A 24,398-nucleotide genomic window follows, 5' to 3' on the forward strand; every position below is an offset into this window, starting at 1 on the left:
TATTAAATACCAATCTACATATTATTTAAATATACTTCCGGAACTACAAGAAAAACTACCGCAAAAAAATATGCCGTGAATAAGCAGTGAAACTATTTCAAGTAGAACACCAGTTGTTCTATCGTAAACCGAATTTGGAATCAGTTTCAGATATCCATTCATCCATCCATCAGCCTTTTAATATAAATGGGCTGCAGTTACTTCTCAGATGGGCTTGTCTTCAGGCTGCATTATAAAATAACCAGCCAAGCGCTAGGAGAATTCGTTACATATGAAACAATAGACCTAAATTGAGAGAGTGATTTATTAATTTTCAATCTACTTGCAATCTTTGACTCTTTCTTTTGAATTCTTTCTTCTTTTTTTGAATCTTTTCCAAGGTTGACTGGTAGAGAATTCTTCTAGCATTAAGTCCGCCTTTTATACCAATTTTCATGTTATAATAAAGTTCTTAATAAATCAAATCAAATCAAATCATTTTTTTTTATTCAAAATAGGTTCTTTACAGAGCACTTTTTGAATGTCAATACAACTACCACCACTTCACAAGGTGTTTCGTTATGGAGAAGAAGCGGCGAAAGAAACTCCATAACACACATCTTTTAAAAGAAAATGTTTTTTACAATGTCAACTTATCGTAATGGTACATGTGGAGCTGGAGCTAATTCTGACCACATCGTTTTGTCAGTCAAATAATCACTCAGTTTATAGTACGCTTTTATACATAGCGTTTGTTTAACGACATTTTTGTATTTTTTTTTTCTGTGAGATTCAAAATGTGGTCGGGTGTTTTATTGTAGTAGCGAAAATAAATGTTTTACACTAGTTAGTGATAATCACTAAATCACAGTGTTAACCAATTTTGTCATTTTTGGCCTGCCTATATTGTCAAATTACAGACTGTAGCAGGTATATGATTCCTTATTCATCACTAATGAGCGTTGATATCATTCGTTTAAATCGTTTAATAAGACAAGAACCTTAAACAGAATCAATAACATGTCATGACGTGTCCAGGTCATTGTCAGGTTGTCACGCGATTTCAAAACGTGGATAAAGGATAGATCCTTAAGTTACTAAATATATTATTTTTTATAATATTGGAGTAGCAGATGAGCATGCAGTCTACCTGGTGGTAAGTGGCTACTGCCGCCCATGGACAACTGTAATCAACTCCAGATGGGTGTATATTCCTGCCTGACGTTGGCCACAGATGCGCCGCTGCTCTTAATGACATAGCTGGAATGCCTTAGAAAAATATATCGCTTACCACACCCTTCAAACCGGACCACAACACCAACCACAGTAGCGCTTTATTGCTGTTACTAGCTGCTGTTACTAGGTAGAAATAGGTATGGAGGTGGTGCCGCCGAAGTCGAACCACAAAGGGTTCTAACACCTTCAATTTTATTGTAGTAGAATATTATAGGAAAAAGGTTAGTTTAATCATAGTAAAGAAAGAGGTACAATGTGTCGTTTTACAAAGATAGAAATGTTTTATCTTTTGTCTTTTAACGTTGATAAATTGGTGTGCGTGTTCGCGTCCCAAATGTCTTTGTTTACGGAAATCGGTGTTGTGACAACAAGACATGCAAATTAATTTGTTACCATCTAATTTTCTTATCATTCTTTTTAAGTATAATATTGGAGTGTTGTAGTTTGCAATCTACCTGATGGTAGATGGTCACTGCCGTCATGGATATTTGTGATGAACTCTATATAGAATATTACTTGTTTATGCCTAAAGTACAGTTGCATTGACATTTCTGAAGACCAAGGTAATCGCGTCATATGCAATTCAGCCACCATCCACACCATTCCACTTAAATACATTACTGTTTCACGCTAGAAATTGATGTGGTGGTTGTTCCTTCCTGATCGTATCATACTGACTCTACCTTACAAAAATCTGTTCTAAGAACCACGTCTTTTCCTCCGTCTAAATTATTATTCTAGTGCATTTGAAAATCTTTAAAGTACTTAATGTGGGTACCTTGAAGTTCCCGTTAACGTCAGTGTCACGTGAAAAAGGAGGGCTTCTTTTGTTCCGTAATAACTTATTTCTTAGTGACAGAAATATTAAACAGTCTACAGTACCCTTACCATGAGTTTTTACGATTCGACAAATATGACTGTTTTGGTATTTGTTTACGTATTGGCCCATACGATTTCCTAGTTCTGATATAATCCGCTAGGGACGCTGATTGGAAATAGTATGTGCAAATATGTAAACAAATACCAAAACAGTCATATTTGTCAAAACGTAAAAACTAATGGTAAGGGTACAGATGACTAAATTAAATCGCCTCGTTTAAGTTCCTCTGCCTTACTAAATGCCGCACAGTTCGAACAAGGAAATGTGTATTACATATTTAAGTAATCATTATTATTATTTAAAAGAATGTTAATTATCATTGTTTTCTTTATACAGGACGGGCAAGCTCCACTACCCCACAGACGTCTGCGGGCCTCTCTTCGAAGAGGAGCTGGAGTTCTGGGGACTCGACGCCAACCAGGTGGAGCCATGCTGCTGGATGACGTATACACAGGTATGTATTATTATATTTTACCATTGAACTATAGTCTGATTCATAATAAGGTGTCGAAAGTGTAAACAAACAAATGTCACTGGCAAAATTAACAAGAAACAAAAACTTTAACAAACTCAACAAAAAACGAAAACTTTACAATTATTCACAATTTAACAAACGCGCTATGAAAACGATAATACATTCGAGTTCGATTACAATCACGAAAATGAATAACAGCAGCTACGAAAGTTAATAAATATAGTTCAAAAAACTAAAAAACACGCTTTTATGATAAAATCAACTAAAAAGTATCAATTTTCGAAAAGCACCCCACGCTTTTTTACAATTATACAATTTACTGTTCCTTAATTGATTCCTAGATTGAAAATTATTTTCTACTTTTTAGTTGCTCGCCTTATAAGTCAGGCGGCACCCAAACCCTTCCACCGAAAGCCAAGAAATGCTTCACTAGAAATAGGTCTTGTTGGTAGGTACTCGGTATTTCTTAAAATTAAGCAACTATAGCATTTTTAAATACGTTGAGAGTAGAGCACTGCCCCAAACAGTCCGTGTTATGAGGCGTACAAACAATGAACAGCTGTTTTCATTTCGCTAATAATAAAATAAGACAAACACAGAAACGAAAACAAACATTGGAATAAAACTAATAAAAGCAGCAGTTGTGTAATATCGTTACGAAAATGTAGTGAGATCTCATTTGCGAAAACCGTTATCGTTACGCTCATCACGACGACCGTTGAATATCGCTGAGTATCGTTGAGCGATCGCATAACGATCCCAGCAATACATTTGGAAACTCGCGGTAAATATAATGAGTACTGACTTTTTATCGTCAGAGTATTTTTTCGTGACGTTGAGTATCGCAGATTATCTTTGCGGGTGATGGCATAACGATCCCAACAATATAGTGGGAAAGACTCGATGAATATAATGTGTACTGACTTTTTATCGCTAGAAGGATATTCGTGATAATAAGTATTTGAGCGGGTGAGAGCGTAACGATTCGAGACACAATATACGAGTATTTGGGAAGACTAACGATGAATATAACTTAAAAACATATTTTTATCGCGTTAGGATTTCTTGTGACGTTAAGAACCGCCGAGTATCTTTGATGGTGATGATGGCGTAACAATACTAACAATATTTTTGGTAAGAATCGTGATGAATATAAGGAGAATACTTTTTATCGGTAAAGTATTTTTACGTGATGTTGAGTATCGTCAAGTATCGTTAAGTGAGCGATGGTGTAACGATACGAGCAATATTTTGGATAGGCTCGTGATGAATGTAATGTATTTATGTTAACCTTATTTGGAGATAGTCTTACGAACTAATAGAACCAATGAACTACGATGGATCTCTGTATCTATTTCCTTATAGTTCTATGAACGACTTTAAGAATTTAATTCAAATAAAACTTCACTCAACTTAAGCCAAAGTCCACCGCGCCAAGTGCCATTTGGTAGACTTCACACACCTTCATGATTTTTTAATGATCTCTCGGTAAGGTGGAAACCTGGCGATATTTTCCATCACCGTGAAAACAAGTGATAATCAATTTGTAATTCGCACGTAACTTTTTAAAATAGAGCGTGCTTAGGATTCGAACCTCGGACCCCACGACTGACAGTCGCGAATCGACTTTGATCGACGCCATTACGAATTATGACCACTAGGCTATAACTAGTAACTATGTAATGCAAACAATGTCACGGATATTCTCGTCAAAGTTTTTACGGGTCCCCAACTTTCCTCATTCGTGAACGGTCGGTTTACGAGCACATGTCCGAGTTGGCTGCTTCGTTATTAAATTTCGGTACGTTATGATTCGGAACATTCTCTTCACGAGTGGACGGCTATTGGGTTTTTGTGAAGTTGCGTTGCTAGTTTCGTATCGTATTGGACGTAAAAAAGCGTATTTTTGCGAGCAATGCTTTGGGAGAGACGGCTAGGAGATTTTTTCGCTCAGTGCATGGATTTTTCATAAAGAGTAGGTTGTTTTTATACTTATAAAGGAGTGAATGTAATTGAAATGGTTGTCATCATTTTAAACTAATAAATATACCTATCTTTATTTAATAGATATCGAATATATAATTTTTCATTTATGTTTTTTTCTGACTCTTACTATTGCTCTCTCTCTCTTATTATGACGGAAATTTCGCGCAAATATAAGCTCATATACTTATTTGAACCGTACAAACTCATATTAAGTTTTTAAATTCGGATCAGTCTTCCAGAATCCTTAAAAAGGCTGTACTGAACTTACTGTATTGTTTCTATCTTAAACTATACTGCGCAGACTTCACTACTTCGCAGCAAATCCAAAAAATAACAAGATTAACCGTACTCAAATACTTTAATCGTGTTCATTCAAACCGAGAGAAAAGTTGTACAGTCACGCCCGCAATTATATAACAAAATGAAATAGTATTAAAACGGCGTTAATTTCGATATAATTTTTAATATAAATATCGCTTATTTATTTAATTGCCAGCGAAATCGTAGTAATTGCTCAGTGGCGCTGCGAAATATGTTCCGTTACGTTGCATTTCAAGTTACGCTTGCTTACCCAGAAACTGGCTGTAAATTTAACATAAAAAGTTATATTATAAAAGTTTTAAAAATAAAACTCATAAAAATACGCCAAGGAAAATAAGTCAAAGCATGCGCAAACTGAACCTAACCAAAATAAATAAAACCTATATAAAATAGTTGCGATGTACGCTCAAACTTAATTACACTTTTGTGGTTCGAATGCAAAGGCACCATCGCCACACCTGTTTTTGATATAGTTCCTTATTTGTGGTTGATTCCAGATGTCGATAGGCGAGTGTAGCCACTTACCACCAAGACTTCACGCTCTATTACTTGCTTAAACATTTTTGCGTATGTTATTTGAACATATAGGTATTAATAAGAATAGGAGACGACTAAGAAATTAAACTCAGAAGATAGGTAGCTTCCATTAAAGTTATTAATCTACTGAGGTTACAAACACACACTACCAAACGCGGTAATTAAGCCAAAACTGTGTAATTTAGGGTAGCTATAACCAAAAGATAACTTCTATAGTTAAAAAAGAAAAAATATTCTATATAAGAAAAGTTTATCGTACATAACAGAAAATATACTTACAATAAAGACGTATTTTAAAAAGTATATTTTAATCAATTCTGATATAGTCCGCTAGGGGCGCTGATTGGAAATGTATGGGCAAATACGTAAACAAATACAAAAACAATCATTTTTGTAAAAACTTAAAAACTCAAACTAAGGGTACAGTACTGTTAACACCTCTAATTTTTGTACACACACGGCATACGTTCGTTAGCTGTTTTTTTTTTTAATATACCGTATTTTACCACAGAAATGTACCACTAAATCGGCGAACACAGCCGCAATTACTTAAGTGGTTATTTAGGTTGCCAAAATAGTCAGAAGTTGATTAAAAATAAGAGCTCTTTATAATTCCCGTACCTAGACTAATTACTGGGTACCTTATGAATTTTAAGCTAACGAACGTAGACGTTAGCACAGAAATATAGAGCTTGCATAATGAACCACATTTTTACTCACTAAGTAAGTGTCTGTTTTGTTTATACTCCGTGTTGCAAAGCATTTTTGTCCCTATAACAATGGGGTGAGGTCGTTTATTATGTCAGTGGGCTATCCCGCTAACTGCATTAGCTAAAACGAGAAGAACGTTTAGTTCTTCTAAGCAGTTTTAATATGTTGAAAGGAAATAGGAACATTTCTGTTTCTGACTGTTGAATTTTCAAGCTTAGGTACATAATACACTAACGCCACATTTACGCTACAAAGGAAGTAACATGGATTAGCACTAAGTTTTAAGGGGACAAAGGAGAATCATTATTCTGGTTTGTAGCTAAGGACGCTAATATTCGACACACATGGGTGCAGCACTTCTGGTATAAAAGAAGTTACGCACAAATGACAGTTGATTTCGATGACTGCAGCCGACGATTGCTGACATTGCTGACGACAGGTGTAATTTATAATACGTACATACTCTTTTAAAACTTATTCGAGACTCGGACCCCCCAGATTATTACTACTAAGTTGCGTTAATTAATATTCAGAGCTTAATTTCTCAAACTAGCACTCTACGCCAAACGTTCTGTTTCATAATAAGGGCATAATGTAATAAACATAAAAATGTTACCCTAAAATTCTCTGCCGATTTTCAGACGGAATTATTACAGCTAAAAATTTAATTTCTACACGTTTCGTCACCCGGGGCTTAATGTTCGTACATATTTTGTGGCTTTGCGGAGCGGGAATCGAATTACCCACGGAAACCTAAAAATGACACGGTAACACGGAATATTTTTTGAGTTTTCAACTAGCCTTTCGCTGTGACTTTGTTCACTGATAAATGTATTTTCTTTTTTTATAATTTAGGAGTAGGAGACGTGCATGCAGTCCACCTGATGGTAAGTGGCTACTGCCGCCCATGGACATTTGTAATCAAGGATAGGATTAGATATTCCTACCTGAGGTCGGCTACAGATGCCGCTACCCCTGAGGACTAAGCTGAAACGCCTCGGAAAAATATGTCTCCCTTACCACACCCTTCAAAACGGAACACAGCAGCGCCTAAAACTGCTGTTATTAGGCAGAAATAGGTCGAAATAGAAGTCGAACCACAAAGGGTTCTACCACCTTCAATGTAATATTTATATAAATGACCTGATATATTTACTACGGTACACTAGATTTCTTATTATAATTGGGACGTCCAGAATCACATTATGTCTGTATGTATGACTTAACTAAAAGCGAATCTCTCAGGAAATTAAACGCACATGCTCGAAGAATGTTCTTCGGCAAACTTGTTTACATTTATTTCATAGAAAAGTTCGCCCTAACTTAGTTCTGAGGTATAGGTGCAACTGTAATAGTCTTCAAAAGTAGATTTTTCTTTGATTAAAAATAGTCATCGTAGCCAATTATTGTCCAATAAACTAAATACAACATTCTATACTCAGAAAATCCGCCGGCCGTGACCGAATTCTAACATCCAGAAGTTTCTAAATACTAATTTCGGTTTGTTAGAAGCCTTCGCAGAGGATTCCAACAATTTTAACATTTTTCCTAACAACATTTTATAAAGATGGGCAATGTAAAGTTCAAGCAAAATGTTTTGTACCTCTGGCCGCTAGCTATACATGGGAATGCTGAAATTGGTTACAGAAATGAGTTTACAAGCCTATTAAGGACAAAGGTTTTTGGCATAGCATTTAGGAATTAATAATAATCTTTGACCTGAAGGGCGAAGGCAGATATAAAACTTCCTGCAAAGTTCTATATAAAGTTGACAACCATTGAAGCAATAAATAACGACACTAATTTCATTCAATTTTAAATGTCATAGCATCGGGACACCCAAGAAACCCTGGCCGTCCTGGACCGTCTGGACCTTGATACGGAGAAGCCGTCTGATGAGGAGGTAGCTCGGAAGTTCGGCTTCGAAGAAGACTACTACAACGGCACCGTCTCTTGGTGGCAGCAGCTGAAACCCCAGATGTGGTCACTGTTTGACGAGCCTTACAGTTCTAATGCTGCTAAGGTAAGCATGTTTAATGGATTTAGAAAGTAGAAGAATTGTCTATAGTTAAAATGAAGGAAAAGATTATTCATCATTATAGGTGCGCATAGCCTCAAGGCTTGTGTAGTTTATGACCTACAAAGTAGATTTATGTCTAGAAACATGAGAAATGGTGGAAGCGGTCGGAAGTCAAATGGGTGATAGTGGCTAAATTTAAGAGGGAAGAAATTAATTCATTGGAGACGATTAACATTAAACAACAGTCATCAAACCTTATCAGAGGGTTCCTAGGTCTCCTGTGTAGGAGAAACATCAGCTGCAAAATAGCAACCAGTTTCTTAATTTTTATTTGAAAAAAAAAATTCTTAAAATATTCAAAAATTCCTTTCAAAGTAAATTAGTATTTACTTTGAAAGGTTATTTGGTGTTGAACCAAAACTCAAAGTGATTTCATAATAATGTTTCAAATTTACGACATTGTTATTGAGAAAAAATGTGTCATTTTGTTGGAAAATGAAATTATCAATACAGAGTTATGATTATTGCTGTCTTTTCTTTCATTACTAAAATATTCACTGGAAATTATATTAAAGCGGCTTTCCTTGTATCCGCTTTGTCACAAAATGAACCGAGACAAAAAAATGCTAGGGGAAAATAATGATCGCCTTGGAACTTTATTACTTGTTCATTACTTCGTACCGTATTTGTTAAATGATCTAATCGACTCTAATTAGCTTTAGCGAGCTCTGAGTTAGCAGAGTCAATAATGAATCACGATACGCTGAACTTAATAGAAATAGCAATGGAACAAACACTAATAAAACTTTACCTAATAATAGTGAACGGGATATTTTTGTCCCTGACGAGAATGTGTAACACAATCCATTTATAATTTATTATCGTAAGTTCTGATCAATGCAGACGTTTATTTCAGTAGCTGTAGGTGGTACATAAATAACGTTTTCTATTTGATCTAGAATGGAAAATTAGCTTCAAAAATAACATTCAAAATCATGATATATCCGTACGAATGAAATTTAAGTTGAAAATGAATGAATTCATTTTGTATGAAAATACTCAGAATAACCAGTAATATTTGAAATGTTAACTACGATGTAATCCTTTGACTCTGTTGTGTTAATGGAACATCAATCCAGAGGGTTTCTTTAGTCCCGGCTTTTAAATTCAAATTTGTGCTAATTGAATTGTTTTACGGCCCAAGGCTCCTGTTTTCATAGTATGATGGGGTTAAAAGGTTCTTATTTTACGCTTAACAGTAAAATTTGCGTACAAAGAGTGCTTCCTAGTACTTTTTTATGTCTTACGTCAACATTTCCAATTCAGCTGTGATTGTTTGTCTCAAAAAAGTTTTATTTACATTAACTTTTCGCAACAGATAAATAGATATTTTAATTTATCATGTACTTTATACAGAAGATGTATTTTTTCAATTAATCAATTCTTCTTTTTCAGATAATCGGGGTGATATCTGTCTTTTTTATATGCGTATCCATTATATCGTTTTGTCTGAAGACCCATCCGGATATGCGAGTGCCTGTTATACGGAACTATACAGTAACGACAGCAAATCAGACCCAAAGTTGGGCGTTGGACAAAGTGCAAACAAACGCCCACATAGCTTTTTTCTACATTGAGTGCGTTTGTAACGCGTGGTTCACCTTAGAGATCCTCGTGAGGTTCATATCTTCCCCAAACAAGTGTGAGTTCATCAAGTCCTCGGTGAACATCATTGATTACATCGCCACTATGAGCTTCTACATCGATCTCATTCTCCAGAAGTACGCTTCTCACGTCGAGAACGCGGACATTTTAGAGTTCTTCTCCATTATAAGAATAATGAGACTCTTCAAACTGACGAGACATTCCTCTGGTCTCAAGATTTTGATCCAGACTTTCCGAGCGTCAGCCAAGGAGCTAACGCTATTAGTATTTTTCTTAGTACTTGGTATAGTAATATTTGCAAGTCTGGTGTATTATGCTGAGAGGATTCAAACGAATCCACATAATGACTTCAATAGCATACCCTTGGGATTATGGTGGGCATTGGTTACAATGACGACGGTGGGTTACGGAGACATGGCTCCGAAGACCTACGTCGGAATGTTCGTGGGTGCTCTCTGCGCTTTGGCTGGTGTGAGTATGATTGTAATTTTTGCTTATGTGCCATCATTTTAATTAAACCTACCATATAATTTGGTATTATTAGCATACAAAATTAAATAATATTGAAAAAGTCCTTCATATCGTACATTATTTATAAAGAGACCGACTTTTTACAATTTTTAGAATAAACAAAGGTATACTCTTAACTGTTTTATGTCCGTTATTGCCGTATGTAGGCAAAAGTTAATAGATAAACACATAGTTCTCAATTTCTTTGTGAAAACAGGTACTCACGATAGCGCTGCCGGTGCCCGTCATAGTGTCCAACTTTGCGATGTATTATTCACACACACAAGCGAGGGCGAAACTGCCCAAGAAGCGGCGAAGAGTCATCAATGTGGAGCCGGCAAGACCTCCTCTTCGTAAGTTCAATAAAATCTGTAAAATAAAACATAATCAACATCTTAGAACACATAAATTAACGTTATATGTATAAGATTTATATAAAATAAATATCTAGATTCCGATGATACACATTATCTTCGGAATCTAGATATTTATTTTACCTATTGTTACCCCTTTTAACACAATAAACCTAAAAGTGAATAATTAAACATATTTATTACTCGCCTACATCATAAATATGAAAATATTTTCCTCCCTCCAACCATTATGCAAATATTCAAATGATTTTAGCTAATCTCGACAAATAAGCCTTAATGTTACTTAGACTGAATGTCTTTTCTCTTTTTCTAAATGGATGGTCTCTACGTGAGATAAAATCTAAGCAATAAAGGTAAGCGCAATAAAATGAGAGAGATTGTGAGTTACCTAGTAGAATTTGAATAAGTGTACGTGAAAACATTGCTAATAGATTATATTACCATTAAATTAAATTAACTTTATTAACCATAAACTTAACAATAATCATTAAACATGTATTATAAATATATGTCATACGCTTTTAAACATAGTAATGTAGTATTAAAGTATAAGGTCTCAGAACGATTCCTTGTAACACTCCGTATGACTTCATTAGCTCTAATTAATTTTATTTATTTGTAGATTGCTTAACAAGTATAATTTAGGAATTCCTAGGATCTTAAGCTTCGAAAGCTAATAAATTTTATGAAGCCAAGCAACCGCCATATCCTGATAGCTTGATATTATTATAACTCTATATTTATTAACAGGTGCGCCAGGAGTACCGGGGGCTCCCGCGGGACCGTTAGCGCCGGGAATGGGACCCCAGGCAGTCAATCGTAGAATGAACGCAATAAAAACGAACCATCCTAAGGATATGATGGGACCTAACATGGGTAAGACAGTAGTAAAGACATCATGATTTATAATGATTCTAGATTTTAGGTGCAAAAATTATGTCTAAATCAAATATTATGTTGGACAATTTGAATATCTTAAATAAATTGTTATTTACTGACCTAAGCGTCTATGAATATCTATGTCAATATTATATAATGGCTTTCATTTCTAAAACAACATGTTTAGTAATAAGAGCTGGAATTAGAAGGCGACTGAATTCTACATAAATTAAATAAATGAAACAGATTACAGATGTTTGTTAGTATCACTTGTAGCAGAGCACTTTAACGATACATTGTAAATCACTAGCGTATAAAACATTACATATAAATATTGGCATTCTGTTTCATAACTTACAAACTAATAAATGTATTAAAAAATTAAGTACTAATATAAGACATATTCATTAAATCTAATCACTAATAATCTTCATATAAAAGTTGAAATAACTTGGCATTACTAAAGTTATTTTCTAACACACATCTTATTATCGAACTATAAATGAAGATAATTACATCGACATGTATAATAAGTGTATTTCTGAAAACTTACTTTATATTTATTCATATATTTGTAATATTGGTTTTAGTCGGAAAGTTTTACCTGTAATCTCTAAGAAAACGGTATATTTTTTCAAAAACTGCTAAGTATAACATAACATAATTTACTAGATTTTGATGTTCTTTAATACTTAAGTAATAATTAAGAAAAAATGTCGATGATACATCTTCAGAAATGGATGCCAATAACAGTAACTGTATAATAATATTAGGTACTCGCCCTACTAACAGCTTATGCAATGTAATCCTCCACAGATGGTGATCGTAGCGAGCTTGAGGCTATGATCCAAACAACACCAAACAACTGCAAAAGAAAAAATTTAAACATGCTTTAAAAAGCGACACTTAAATGGCTGGCTCCAGGAACGGGCTTCTATGTCGCCTGCACAAACGGAATTAGCTTACAGGAATGCAACATAAATATTAATCACTCAATCGAAATCATTATTCACACAGTTATGCACATTGGTGCGAGCCAGTGCGGAAGGCATAACAGGCCTACCTAGTCCTGAGGAAGTGGCAATGCGTTTGTGACTAACCGTTGATGAAGTCGCTTCATTAAAGATTGGTCATGAACGTAGTGAACATTGGCACTTACTGTCGATAATGTGCCCGTTTGCCATTTCATTCCAATCCAATAAGAAAATTGCACTAACGACATCTTCAAGCAGCACGTGGAGTCAACGTGTAGGTCCCATAGCCTCATCGATAATAGAGGAAGGTTCGAGAAAAGTTTCAATATTGTGTGGGGCCCTGTCATTAGTTAGTTGCTTGGCTGCTTGCTCCCCGTGGATGTTGTCGTAGATAACCTTATAATCGATGTATAAATTATTTATCAATTCGAATTTTTACTAACCATCAACATTTCTATGGACTTTTTTCATTAGAAACTCATTAACAAACCAAGCATGAGAAAAGTCTTTAGAAGAACACTGCTACAATTCACTACCATCGCCGAATTCATTCTACAGACTATTTGTTTAATGTGTCTATGTGTATTTTTCTTTAGCGCCTCCACATTTAATTTCCCGATCAGTACAATATGCTGATATTTTAAGCGTTTTCAGGTAATCACCACTACACAACAATTATAAATAACTCGACACCAGAAGCGGCAAAAATACAAAATTCTACACCGGTACACTTCAAATTTTCAAAAGAATTCTCACTAATTAATTGTTTTGGTATAATGCGTAACATTTTTGTTGTAAAATTAACAGTTTGTAACGCTTCATATAAATAAAAATACACAGTTGCTTATACTGAATACCCTTACATTTCAACACACTAACATTTCTAATAGCAAAAATATCATTTTTTGTGTACTTTATGACTTGTACCGCCAGAATGAAGTAAGCAAAGAATTTAAGAACTGAAATTTTATCTACATTGAAAAACAAGAAGTTTGGTTTATTCTTAACTTCATTCATCTGGCTTTTTGGGAAAACAGTCATAAAACACTTGTTGGCTATCTTTTGTTTATGCGATATCATTTGTATTTGTCAATTTTTACTAAATGTTCGTCATGTGAAAGTTTTATTTCTGTACTCTTGTCGATGTTTTGAGTGTTTGAATTGCATTCTAGATAACATAATAGTGTCGTATTATAAAAGTTGTTTTTGTGTCGTGTATGTCGAGATTTTCTTATTTACGAGTTGTTACATAAGTATTTTTAATATTCATTCTACAAACGCTAACTACACTCATTACATTATTTATACCGGGAATGCTAACTGCATGTATTTTATTTCAATTTCCTTATAAATGTTTATCAAAATATGGAACGCTCTGTGGGTTGCAATTGGTAATATTAAACATGAAACACTGATCATAAATAGAATTACAACAAACAACAAACAATAACATTAAACATGCACATATTGAAATCTGTAAAAGATTTCACTCAAAATTTACCGTTCTTCAACGAGGTGTAATATAAAACTTAACAGGGCGCTCTATTTTACCAAAATCTTTGTATCTATACTCATATCCTATTTTTTCCGACAGTCGCAACCCTAATGCCAGGGATGGATTTATCTGTCACCACGCGCCTCACTCCGAGCCCTCGCGACATGAGTCCCGCTCTAGCCATTGCCCTCCCTATGATGAAGTCCATGAACATTGTTCCAACCCAGTGCTTCGACAACATGGCGTACCACAGCGAGAAGTTTGAAGAAAAGACTGAGAGTAAAGAAGACAGTAAAAGCTCCAGCCGACACGATTCCATTAAAAGTGATAATACGATAAAGGTTAACAATTATAAAAACGAAAGGTACATCGACAAGATAGAGGATAAAACGGACGCGAAAACACCATTACTAAGGGATCATAAGATAGAATCACTTGACGAAACTAAACTTAGAGACAACAAGGTAGAGAAACGTAAATCATCTGCATCGACATAACAGCGACGGCACTTGTCATGTAAGTTATGGTTAAGGTATTTGTTCTATCGTCGACGAGAAACAAACTAATTTACTAGATAGTCAAACTGTTGCATACAGAGATGTAATATTATGGAATGTGAAAATAACTGTTTGGAAAGTTCTTTGTGTAAAGACATTTCATATTTTTCCTATGTCTTGTTAAATACAATTCGTTTCTCGATCACGGTAGGACAAATTGATAAAACGAATAAATAATGATATTGCTAAAATTTTATCAACGAGACCAATAGAACTAAGAATGTTTTCCGTGTTTACTATGGCGTGTTATTAATAATTTCTTTCATAACATGACAACAATGGGACGATATGAAAAGCGAAATTAGTAAGCAATATTACAAATGGCGAATGAATGAATGAACCTAGCGATGAGCCAGTTATTGTTGGTTTTTATTTCAAAATTGGACGTTTTAGCTTCGTCGATGAATTTTGTTTTGTTCAACAAAGTCAATAGTAAAAATATAACTCTCCGACATTTTTGTAGAATTCTGTCTGAACGCTGTAATGTAATCATTTTTTTAAAGCTCAGCAGTTACATTCTCATCTTGCTATATGTTATTAGCCTATAGGGTTGAGTTTTGTAGAGATATATTTGTTTCTGGAGTTTTTTTGTTAATGCAACTATATATATCACTTAGTCTTATTCGCTCTTATAAGTAAATATATAACTCATCCATAAAGAGGATTGCACTATTTTCCAATTTCCAATATGCTAGTAAAAAACAAGCTTTTCAAAATGACATTTGAATAATACTAGCCAAAGTATTAATGTAACTTCCAAAATATACTAGTTCAGTGATTTCGTCCAATTTTAATCACAAGTATAATTTTGTTCTCCCATTCACGATGTTTTCAAACGTAAACAGAAAATTAATCTCTTGCCTCATCAGCGATGTTCGTCGTCGCAAAGCTCTTTGAAATATTGAATATTAAGTACCTACTGGCAGTCCCTCTACAAAGAGAAAAATGTAAGCCTTCGCAAACAGTGTTGGGTATAAAATGATTGTTATTAACGAAATGAAGGATCTTGTTATATCAAACGATAGGGGCCGTGATAGGGATAAGGTCTAAGCTAGTGTTTTAAGCACTATTGATATATTTTATAACACTTACATGTGTCCGCTTACAGTTACTGCGAGTTGAGATTTGATTTTGATACGAACATTATTATCGGATTAATCTTTACATTTTTTGTCAAGTTATTTGAATAAGAATCTTACTTGAAATATACTTGATTGAATCTTTAAATTTTCTATTACATTCTTCTTATTGCTAGCTCTTTTGGTAACGGCTCTAAGTTGATTTAGTATTTCGTCCCTCATATTATTATCCAGCTAATATTGGACTACTAATTTAACATTCTCAGCGTAAATGAAAATATTTCTTCGAAAATAAGTTATCACAAATAAATCTCAACTTAGTACTTAACTGTATATTAGCAAATAGTTGTAATTTAGTGTAATTCATTGTAACATTGACATAATGTACGCATTCGTGGATACCATATTCGTAATCTTGTATAGACGTTAATACTTATTCTCAGATTTACTGCTTGTGTGTTGTCATGTAGGCATTTCGTATTTGAGAATATATTTTCTCCTTTTTGACATAATCATTGCTTTCAACTACAGAAGTTATGAATATTTCTGTTGAATGAATGTTGTACTATCGCGACAATTTGTTATTATTAAATGTCTTGTTTAATAATAACAAATAATAAATATTAACTTCTACATCAGTTTTATCGTTCAATTTCCCTTTCTTGATCAATTATTTCAAAGTCGTTTATATATTTCACAAAATTCTCAAACTTTCTCTCACGATTCTCCGTCAATTTAATTTAGCAAAGTGATAAATAAATAAGATAATATGCGCAGTCGTAACTTCTAACATCTGGGATCATTAGATATGAATTTAGAACTAATGGCTTTAGTAATGACAGTGAATCGCAGTGACATAATTTTGATCCGTCTCACGAAGGTCGCTCTATCATTTAAATCCATGAAAGTTAGAAGAACGGCAGAAGTAATTACAACCATTCAAATACCGATCCATTCAGTAGATGAACAGTCAGGGTTGAACCCAACTTATTCACGTGGAACCCACATCTCCCGATCTTGAGGTGCGTTGGTATTGCTAGAGTTAAGAGTCTCTACCTCTACCCTCTTCGTTTGAATCTCTACCGATTTTTATTGTTTTTGTATTTTTTAATCTTATAAGCCAAATACTTCTTGAATCCTATCAAAATCTACCTCATCGCGGAGTTATCATTTCGACACATAATTATTTCTGATTATTTGAAGTCACACAATACGCAGTGAAAATAGCTTCGACTATCAGAACAATACGCACGTAGATCATCTACCAAACGAAAGGCCACTCCCCATTAGCCCGGACAAAGCGTGTTTGTACGAGATATCCCCAGAGAGACATTTGTAAGTAGGTGGGTCCCTCAAAGTGCCGCTCAGTGAGGTCAAACCCTAACCGACAATTCACGGGCTTGTCGAGCGCAGTTGACAGCTTCGGACGGGTTGAGTGTCGTGAATTCACGTCATTATGACCAGTTCTGCCCTTTAAAGCATTGCCCATTTGTGTGGGGTAGACAGAAATAGACGTCCAGGTTTTTGGGTCAACGAGGACGGAATAAGTTAATTCACTTAGTTAAATGTGGTTCTGTTGTTAGTTAGATGCGGTTGGATAAAGTTACGCTCCTCGGAATTGGATACTATAGATTAATAAACTGTTTTATTAGACAAGTGACTTATTGCAAAGACTTCGAGCAAGTAGTCGAAAGCAATGTTATGTTGATTTATTAGTTTTTAAACAAGAAAATGAAAAAATAGTATCCTCTGTTACAAAATCAACCATCCCAATTAACCCATCTCCAAAAAAAAACGCATTGGAATGAATTAGTTCGTTTACGAACAAAAATGCCAGTAATATTCACAGACTTCTAACTTTAAATGTTAAACATCCTCTGTCTATGAGATTATTAAAACTTTTGTTTAAGCCATAAATGGTAATTGCAGTCCATTGTTATATTCAAGTTGCTAATTTACTCATAAAATATCAAACATGTTAAATAAATACAATAACATGTTACATTCAAACTTGGCTCTAGTTTTACATATCTACAACTATCCTGAAGCAACATATAATATTCTCTTTTGGGTTGGATCATGTTTTGATAATTAGACGAATATGGGTTATAATTATTGCAAATTACCTTATTCTTGTCTCGCAGGTCTACGCCCGCACGTGTGTCATATGCAGTTATGTGCGTAATTCCCTGCAATCTCTTCGCGAAATGCGGGCGTTTCCCGCGCAAGACAGGATAAGTATCTACGAAATGTTAGGACGCATGTGACCCGCGTGCGGGCGTAAACCCGCGCGACAGGAAAGTTTCTAACAAACTCTTCTATCAAGAGGGTATCGGCTAAGATCCATACACACATACGATACGACGTCGTATCGCGGCACGTTACGTTATCGTATCGTATTAAGTACTATACTATACCTTGATAATATTTTCAAAGTCACGTTTCAATAGATTATTTGACTTAAAAACAAAATAAGCCTTTTCTGTTACTTTTAATAATCAATACTATACTTAACTTCATGAATTGTAAATAAAATATTAGCGTTAACAATTTTATATCTCAAAAATTCGAATATAATCACTAGACACATATCATTCGCACTCTTTCATTCTTGGTGTTACATTATTTTTATACGTGTATAAATATAGATAATAATTATATTTAATAGTTAAGGGTAGATAGTAATAAATTATTACTTGATATAACCCATTAACCACATAATATACACTCATTGTTAACTTATCCTAAATGTCCAGTAATATATAATCATGTTGGATACGTAATTATAATTAAATGTATATTAAATAAATATAAAATGTAACTGTAATTATTGATATAAAATACATATGAACTAAACTAAATAACCTACCAATATGGTCTATATCAAAGATCCATCTCTCATCCTTTAAAAATCAACTAGAAAGTGCGTATAATCTCGTAATTGGTGTAGATTATGACCAATCAACAAAGTGAAGCAATGTTAGGTGTGGTCTGGAACTAGATGGGTTCAACATGCTTACTTTGAAGGACAGGTTAAGCTATCGGTACCCGTTGTTATCATCGGATACCAGACGGCAAAGCTTGCCAGACCTATGAGCGGTTTCAAAACATTCACCACCAATACTCCGTAACCTGTTATCCGTGCTAACGTGATGGAATATTCTCCAAGCTTCCTATAGATATGTGAAGAGATCAATGTCTAATGTATGACTAATATAATATCTGTTACAGCCACTTGAAATAACAGCTCCTCTTGAATAATATACTAGATTATTATTGTTTGGATGGATTTTTATCATTTACATTTATTGAAATAGATATCCCGTTCTCAGGAAATACTTTCATTATATAATTCCAGTTACATTTTATGTCTTATCAACGTTACGCAAGAACTTTGCACCTATTTAAATAAATTTCTACAGTTTGAGAAGTATTTATTGTTATTAATATTTTATTAATGTTAAATGATTCGTTCTAGTCTCCTGTTATTATTGAATAGTCTTTTATCTATTTTTTTGGGGACGAAGTTCTCCGAAAGTTACTACCCGTAATAGAACCAGCCTGAAAAATATGTAAAATGAATTCGACTGATGATCGACAATCTGATAAAATGACGTCATTGATATAACCTAAGCCCTATAACTACTTTTTCCTACTAAAATTTAATACTTCTAATCTCAGGAGGTTAAGAAAGTAGATACTTCAAAGCAGGTAGGTGCCACAGCGCGGACTTTCGGTCTGAAATGTAACGGCAAAAAAACAGCCCTGCTATTAGCCGGCCTATATGGCGCATGATCATTCTTCAGTAAAAATATCTATGATTGAATTTCCCAACTGATTTTGTATTTTAAAATGTTTATTTCGATAGCTTCTTTCTTAATTGTTATTAAATTTCCGTCGCTTACTTCGTTGTACTATTTTATTGCACTTAAAGATTGGATTATTGTACTTCGTTCCTTACGAGTGTCACGACACCACGTTTTATATCTATTGTAATTACCTCCTTTCCAATTTCATTGATCATTACGTAAGATACGCATAAAATGCAATAATTTTTAAATAATATGTAGATAGCACTACTTTTGTTTAAAAATGTATGTATATAATTATTTTAGATAAATTTAGCAATTGCATAACTTGTGTATTATACCTGATTGTATTGTACCAATTAGTGAAATAATTTAATTAATTATTTAATCTTAAATCAATTTCACACGAATACTTTAAAATTAATTTGCTCGAATCGCTTTGAGCATTTGCTAATTATATAATGATAATTGTATATAAAATTAAAGCGGATTTTGAGGACCATTTATGAATGTAACATTTTAATCTTGATTCTTTTATTATTTTGGTAAATTATTTTTTTTTTCATAAAATTATTTTGTTTCTTTCTTTCAACGACGTAATATAATTGTATGACAAATCTTGTAGAGTGGGAATATTAATTGCTATCATAATTTTGAATCTTTGAACTTTTCTGTTTAATTTAAAGAAATATTTAAATCACAGAAAATAGATTCATCAATAAATTTATTTTTCAAATAGTCCGTGGAGAGAATATGAATATGCTTCATATTACTAGTATTGGTAAAGAATTAAGTTCAAAATGCTGTATTTCTTATTTCCCCGCCCTTACCATCTATAAAACGTAAAAGATAGACTAATGCCGCGATTTGATATAACATTCCTCATTTTAAAAAGTTTAAAGAAATATTTTTGTTTAATAAAATAGATATTTTACTTTGAAATACTCAATCGTAAAATTGTCAAAAACGGCTCCATATGTAAAGAAATGATATTTCTAAAGACCTCTTTACTTTCCTAGGGATCCCTGAACAGTTCAATAAAACCTTCGCACTCAATGAAGCAATAACATTGAACCCGGATCCCCCTTTGTCCCTTTTGACAGCTGACAAAGGCAAATATATCATTGGTCGAATAATCTGTGAAGTATCAAGAATTGCTACTTCCCGAAAAAAATATCTGCCGTATTAGCACAAAGTGTAGTTAAATCTTTGTTATCTATGATCAAAAATAATTAAGTTAACAATAATACAGCATGAATAAAATAACATGTTTCAACGAAAGTATAGATACTTTTTAGACCAACCGGGATAGCGAATTCGTTTAATGTTATTAAATCAATTAATCATTCAAAAAGTAAATAAGACAATTGGTGGTTTGAACTTTAAAGATTCAAAATTATGACACGTTTCGAATATTATTTTCAGTTACAAATGGGACTGTGTCATTTTAACTTGATAAATCTATTTACAAGCAATTGAAAAGTATAATTGTATCACATCAAAAATAATATATTTTATATTTTTTTCAAAGGATATATAATTTATAAAAATATTTTCAAATATAAATGTACGGTAATTGGTCCAATACATAAAAGCTATATTCTCGTTTATTGCTTGAATTGTATATTAGATATTTAATATGTGGCAATAAATATATTTACCTACATATACAATAATACCTATTCCTTTTCCTACTATCTATCTTTATATTGTTATTATTATTATTTTATTTTGTATATTTATTTAACTGTTTGTTAAGAGCACAGCATTGTAGTATAAGGCTTACATTGAGTAAACAGGGCTTATTGTATAGCGATCTATATAATTATACATACATTATACAATTTTGAACAATACAAAAACAAATTATTTGAAATTGTTCATTAAACATGTGAAATTATAAGAGTGTTTCATTTTGAATATCACCCTGTATACCAAGTCATAGAACCATAGCTACGAAATTTCAATTTCCTAAGATATCATAAAATACACTTAAAAAATCTTACAATTTAAAAAGTCTTACTGCGTTCCAACTAACGTGAGTCTTGTTTTCGATTGCTGAATGGAAAAATTGAAAATCTTTTGCACAGAAAAATACTAATGATTCCTATAGAGATAGTAGTGATTCATACCTCACCTTCTATACAGTGCTCATAGGTTAGTAAAGATTATGCGGTGAGATATCTATACTTATTATGACACCGCTCTACAAATTCAATAAATTTTAACAGCTTGGTTCAACGATGCCATAGACTTAGTCTTTTTCGCTACGCTAAACGATGCTTATATTTAAGATAACATATTATAAGTCCACAATACGCAGAGCCGGATTTTGGGGTGCAGGGGCCCTGGGGCAACGAAGAACCGGAGGTCCCTAATTATTTTCCGAAGAAAAGAATCATTTTATCCGTCAAGGCTTTCGAAAATTGCAAATAAATAAAATTGTTTCAATAAAGGGCATAGAAATCTGTTAAGTGCAAAAATTGTCGATAAAAATGCGAAAGAAGATTTTTTAGGCAAAAGTATAAGTGGCCGTTCCATCGAAATTGAGATCTCTTGTGGACGCCCCCTGAGTCAGGAGCCCCGCCTGCCCTCAAATCCCGCCTTAGCACTAACACACATTGAGGTTCATACCACAATTACCACCGAAAGGTGGTCTTAAAAGAAGTCCGACCATGGTACCACCACAAATCAACATAATCTAATCAGTATGGTACACCTTGGCACATAACAATATACGACCCACGTGACGTCTCACATCTTAGAATTCCCGGGTTCGATGATGATGATAATAATAAAGGAGTAGCAGACGAGCACGCAGTCCACCTGATGGTTAGTGGCTACTGCCGACCATGGACATCTGTAATCAACCCCAGATAGGATTAGATATTCCTACCTTAGGTCAGCCACAGATGCGTCACTATCCCTGAGGACTAAGCTGGAACGCCTCGGAAAAGTATGTCTTCCTTACCACACCATTCAAACCAGAACACAGCAGCGCCTAACACTAATGTTATTAGGAAGAAACAGGTGTGGCGGTGGTGCCGCCGGAGTCGAACCACAAAGGGTTCTACCACCGTCTGTTCTGGGTGTTCGTCCCATAGCAACCAGATAACAATCCTAGTATGATATTAATAAAATATGCACAAATCACAAAATCCACATCTAACAAGCACGGTCCATTCGAAAACCCTTTTAAGATAAGCGCAGGGTGTATTTGCTTTGCGGGGGTTGTTTAATTTTGTTTAAGCCTGAATGGAGCGACCTCATTGTTTCTACATTATAACCCTTAATGTACGGACCCTCGTTAAGCATTAGAGGTCATGGGCAAGGGTTGCGAACAACAAGGTTTGTTTTAGGCTTTGTTCGTAATACTTAAAAAAAAACAAAGAAGTTTTTTTGGTATGATATCTGATGGTAAGTGGCTATTGTCACCCATCTGTAATCAATGCTAGAAAACATAACTTAACTGAGATCGGCATCAAATGTGTATCTACTCCTGAAGACTAAGTTGGAACGCCTCGGACAAGCCTGTTTCCCTTAACACACCCTTCAAACCGAAACACAGCAGCGCTGATAAAGGGTTCACCTCTTTCAAAAAGCTCCATTAGTAATAAAAAATAATATTTCACATTTGGTCGTGTTGACATGATTTTTTTAAATTTCGTTTTCTTAAGTGGTAACTTGTGAACGAAAATAAAGTGAAGAATCCACAGACTTTGTAAATGTCTCCAAAGGCTATTAATACACATTATAAAGAACTAAAATTGACTATATTGGAACGCTTCATGTTCATAATCAGTACACAGCTACAGCGTCAATTTTTTTTATAATATAGGAGTAGCACGAGCATGCAGTCCACCCGATGGTAAGTGGCTACTGCCACCCATGTGCATCAACCCTAGATTGGATTAGATATTCCTACTTGACGTCGGCTAAAGATGCGCCGCTACCCCTGAGGACTTAACTAGAACGCCTCGTATAAGTGTGTCTCCCTTACCACACAATTAAGAAATAATCCGCTGAAACCATGAAGAAAACCACCGTACTTAAATTTGAAAGCGCTTGCACATTTCCAATTTTCTAAACACACAACCAAACTCATCTAACTTCGGAACTTACATACAAGTTTGAAAGCATTGGTGTATTCAAATTAATTCTAACTAAGACAAAACCCGGAACGGAATCTAGTTTTATACGGAGCGAAGTTTGACAAAGTTTCGTATTGAAACCGAGCGTACAGAGATACACTGTACAAATATGTGTAACTATATCTTGCTTTATATTAAGTAATAATATATATTTTTTTATAATATAGGAGTAGCAGACGAGCATGCAGTCTACGTGATGGTAAGTGGCTACTGCTGTAATCGTCCCCAGATAGAATTAGATATTCCTACCTAAGGCTGGCCACAGATGCGCCGCTACTCCTGAGGACTAAGCTGGAACGCCTCGGAAAAGTACGTCACCCTTACCACACCCTTCAAACCAGAACACAGCAGCGCCTAACACTGCTGTAATTATGCAGAAATAGGTGTGGCGGTGGTGCTACCGGAGTCGAACCACAATGGGTTCTACCACCTTCAATCAACACTTTCGAAACCTGTTTAACATAGGTACAAGTGAATGAATAAGGTCTATTTACAGTCAGTGTTAGGCCTCTCACCGTTTATGATTAAGCTACTCGTAGGCTTTCAAGTGCTAGAACTCGTTTTTATTATACTAAAGTACCATCACCAGACCTACCATCACTTTGATTTATATCAGCAATGTTCAGCACAGTTATTTTCTGCTATGATGGGTGTGGTAAGGAGGTTCAATAGAAGATGTTTGATGATATCAGGTTCCACCAATATATGTGACTAACATATGTATGGCTGCACTCACCATGGATTCCAATGTATGTAAGCA

The 24,398-nt window shown here is 34.4% G+C and overlaps 1 protein-coding gene across 1 annotated transcript in view; it reads left to right on the forward strand.

The window, feature by feature from the left end:
- Shaw (Shaker cognate w) overlaps positions 1-17,983 on the forward strand; it is a 28,332-nt gene extending 10,349 nt beyond the window's left edge. Inside the window, exons 3-8 of the mRNA XM_073088823.1 lie at positions 2,432-2,549; positions 7,954-8,148; positions 9,601-10,281; positions 10,538-10,673; positions 11,445-11,570; positions 14,142-17,983. Of these exons, the coding sequence (XP_072944924.1) occupies positions 2,432-2,549; positions 7,954-8,148; positions 9,601-10,281; positions 10,538-10,673; positions 11,445-11,570; positions 14,142-14,539 (1,654 nt within the window). The 3' untranslated portion in view covers positions 14,540-17,983. The remainder of the gene's footprint in view (positions 1-2,431; positions 2,550-7,953; positions 8,149-9,600; positions 10,282-10,537; positions 10,674-11,444; positions 11,571-14,141) is intronic.
- Positions 17,984-24,398: the final 6,415 nt, after the last annotated feature.

This window comes from Epargyreus clarus, unplaced genomic scaffold, assembly GCF_041222505.1.
Source record: "Epargyreus clarus isolate Ecla_fem2 unplaced genomic scaffold, WU_Ecla_fem_2.2 ptg000027l, whole genome shotgun sequence".
Lineage (NCBI taxonomy): Eukaryota > Metazoa > Arthropoda > Insecta > Lepidoptera > Hesperiidae > Epargyreus > Epargyreus clarus.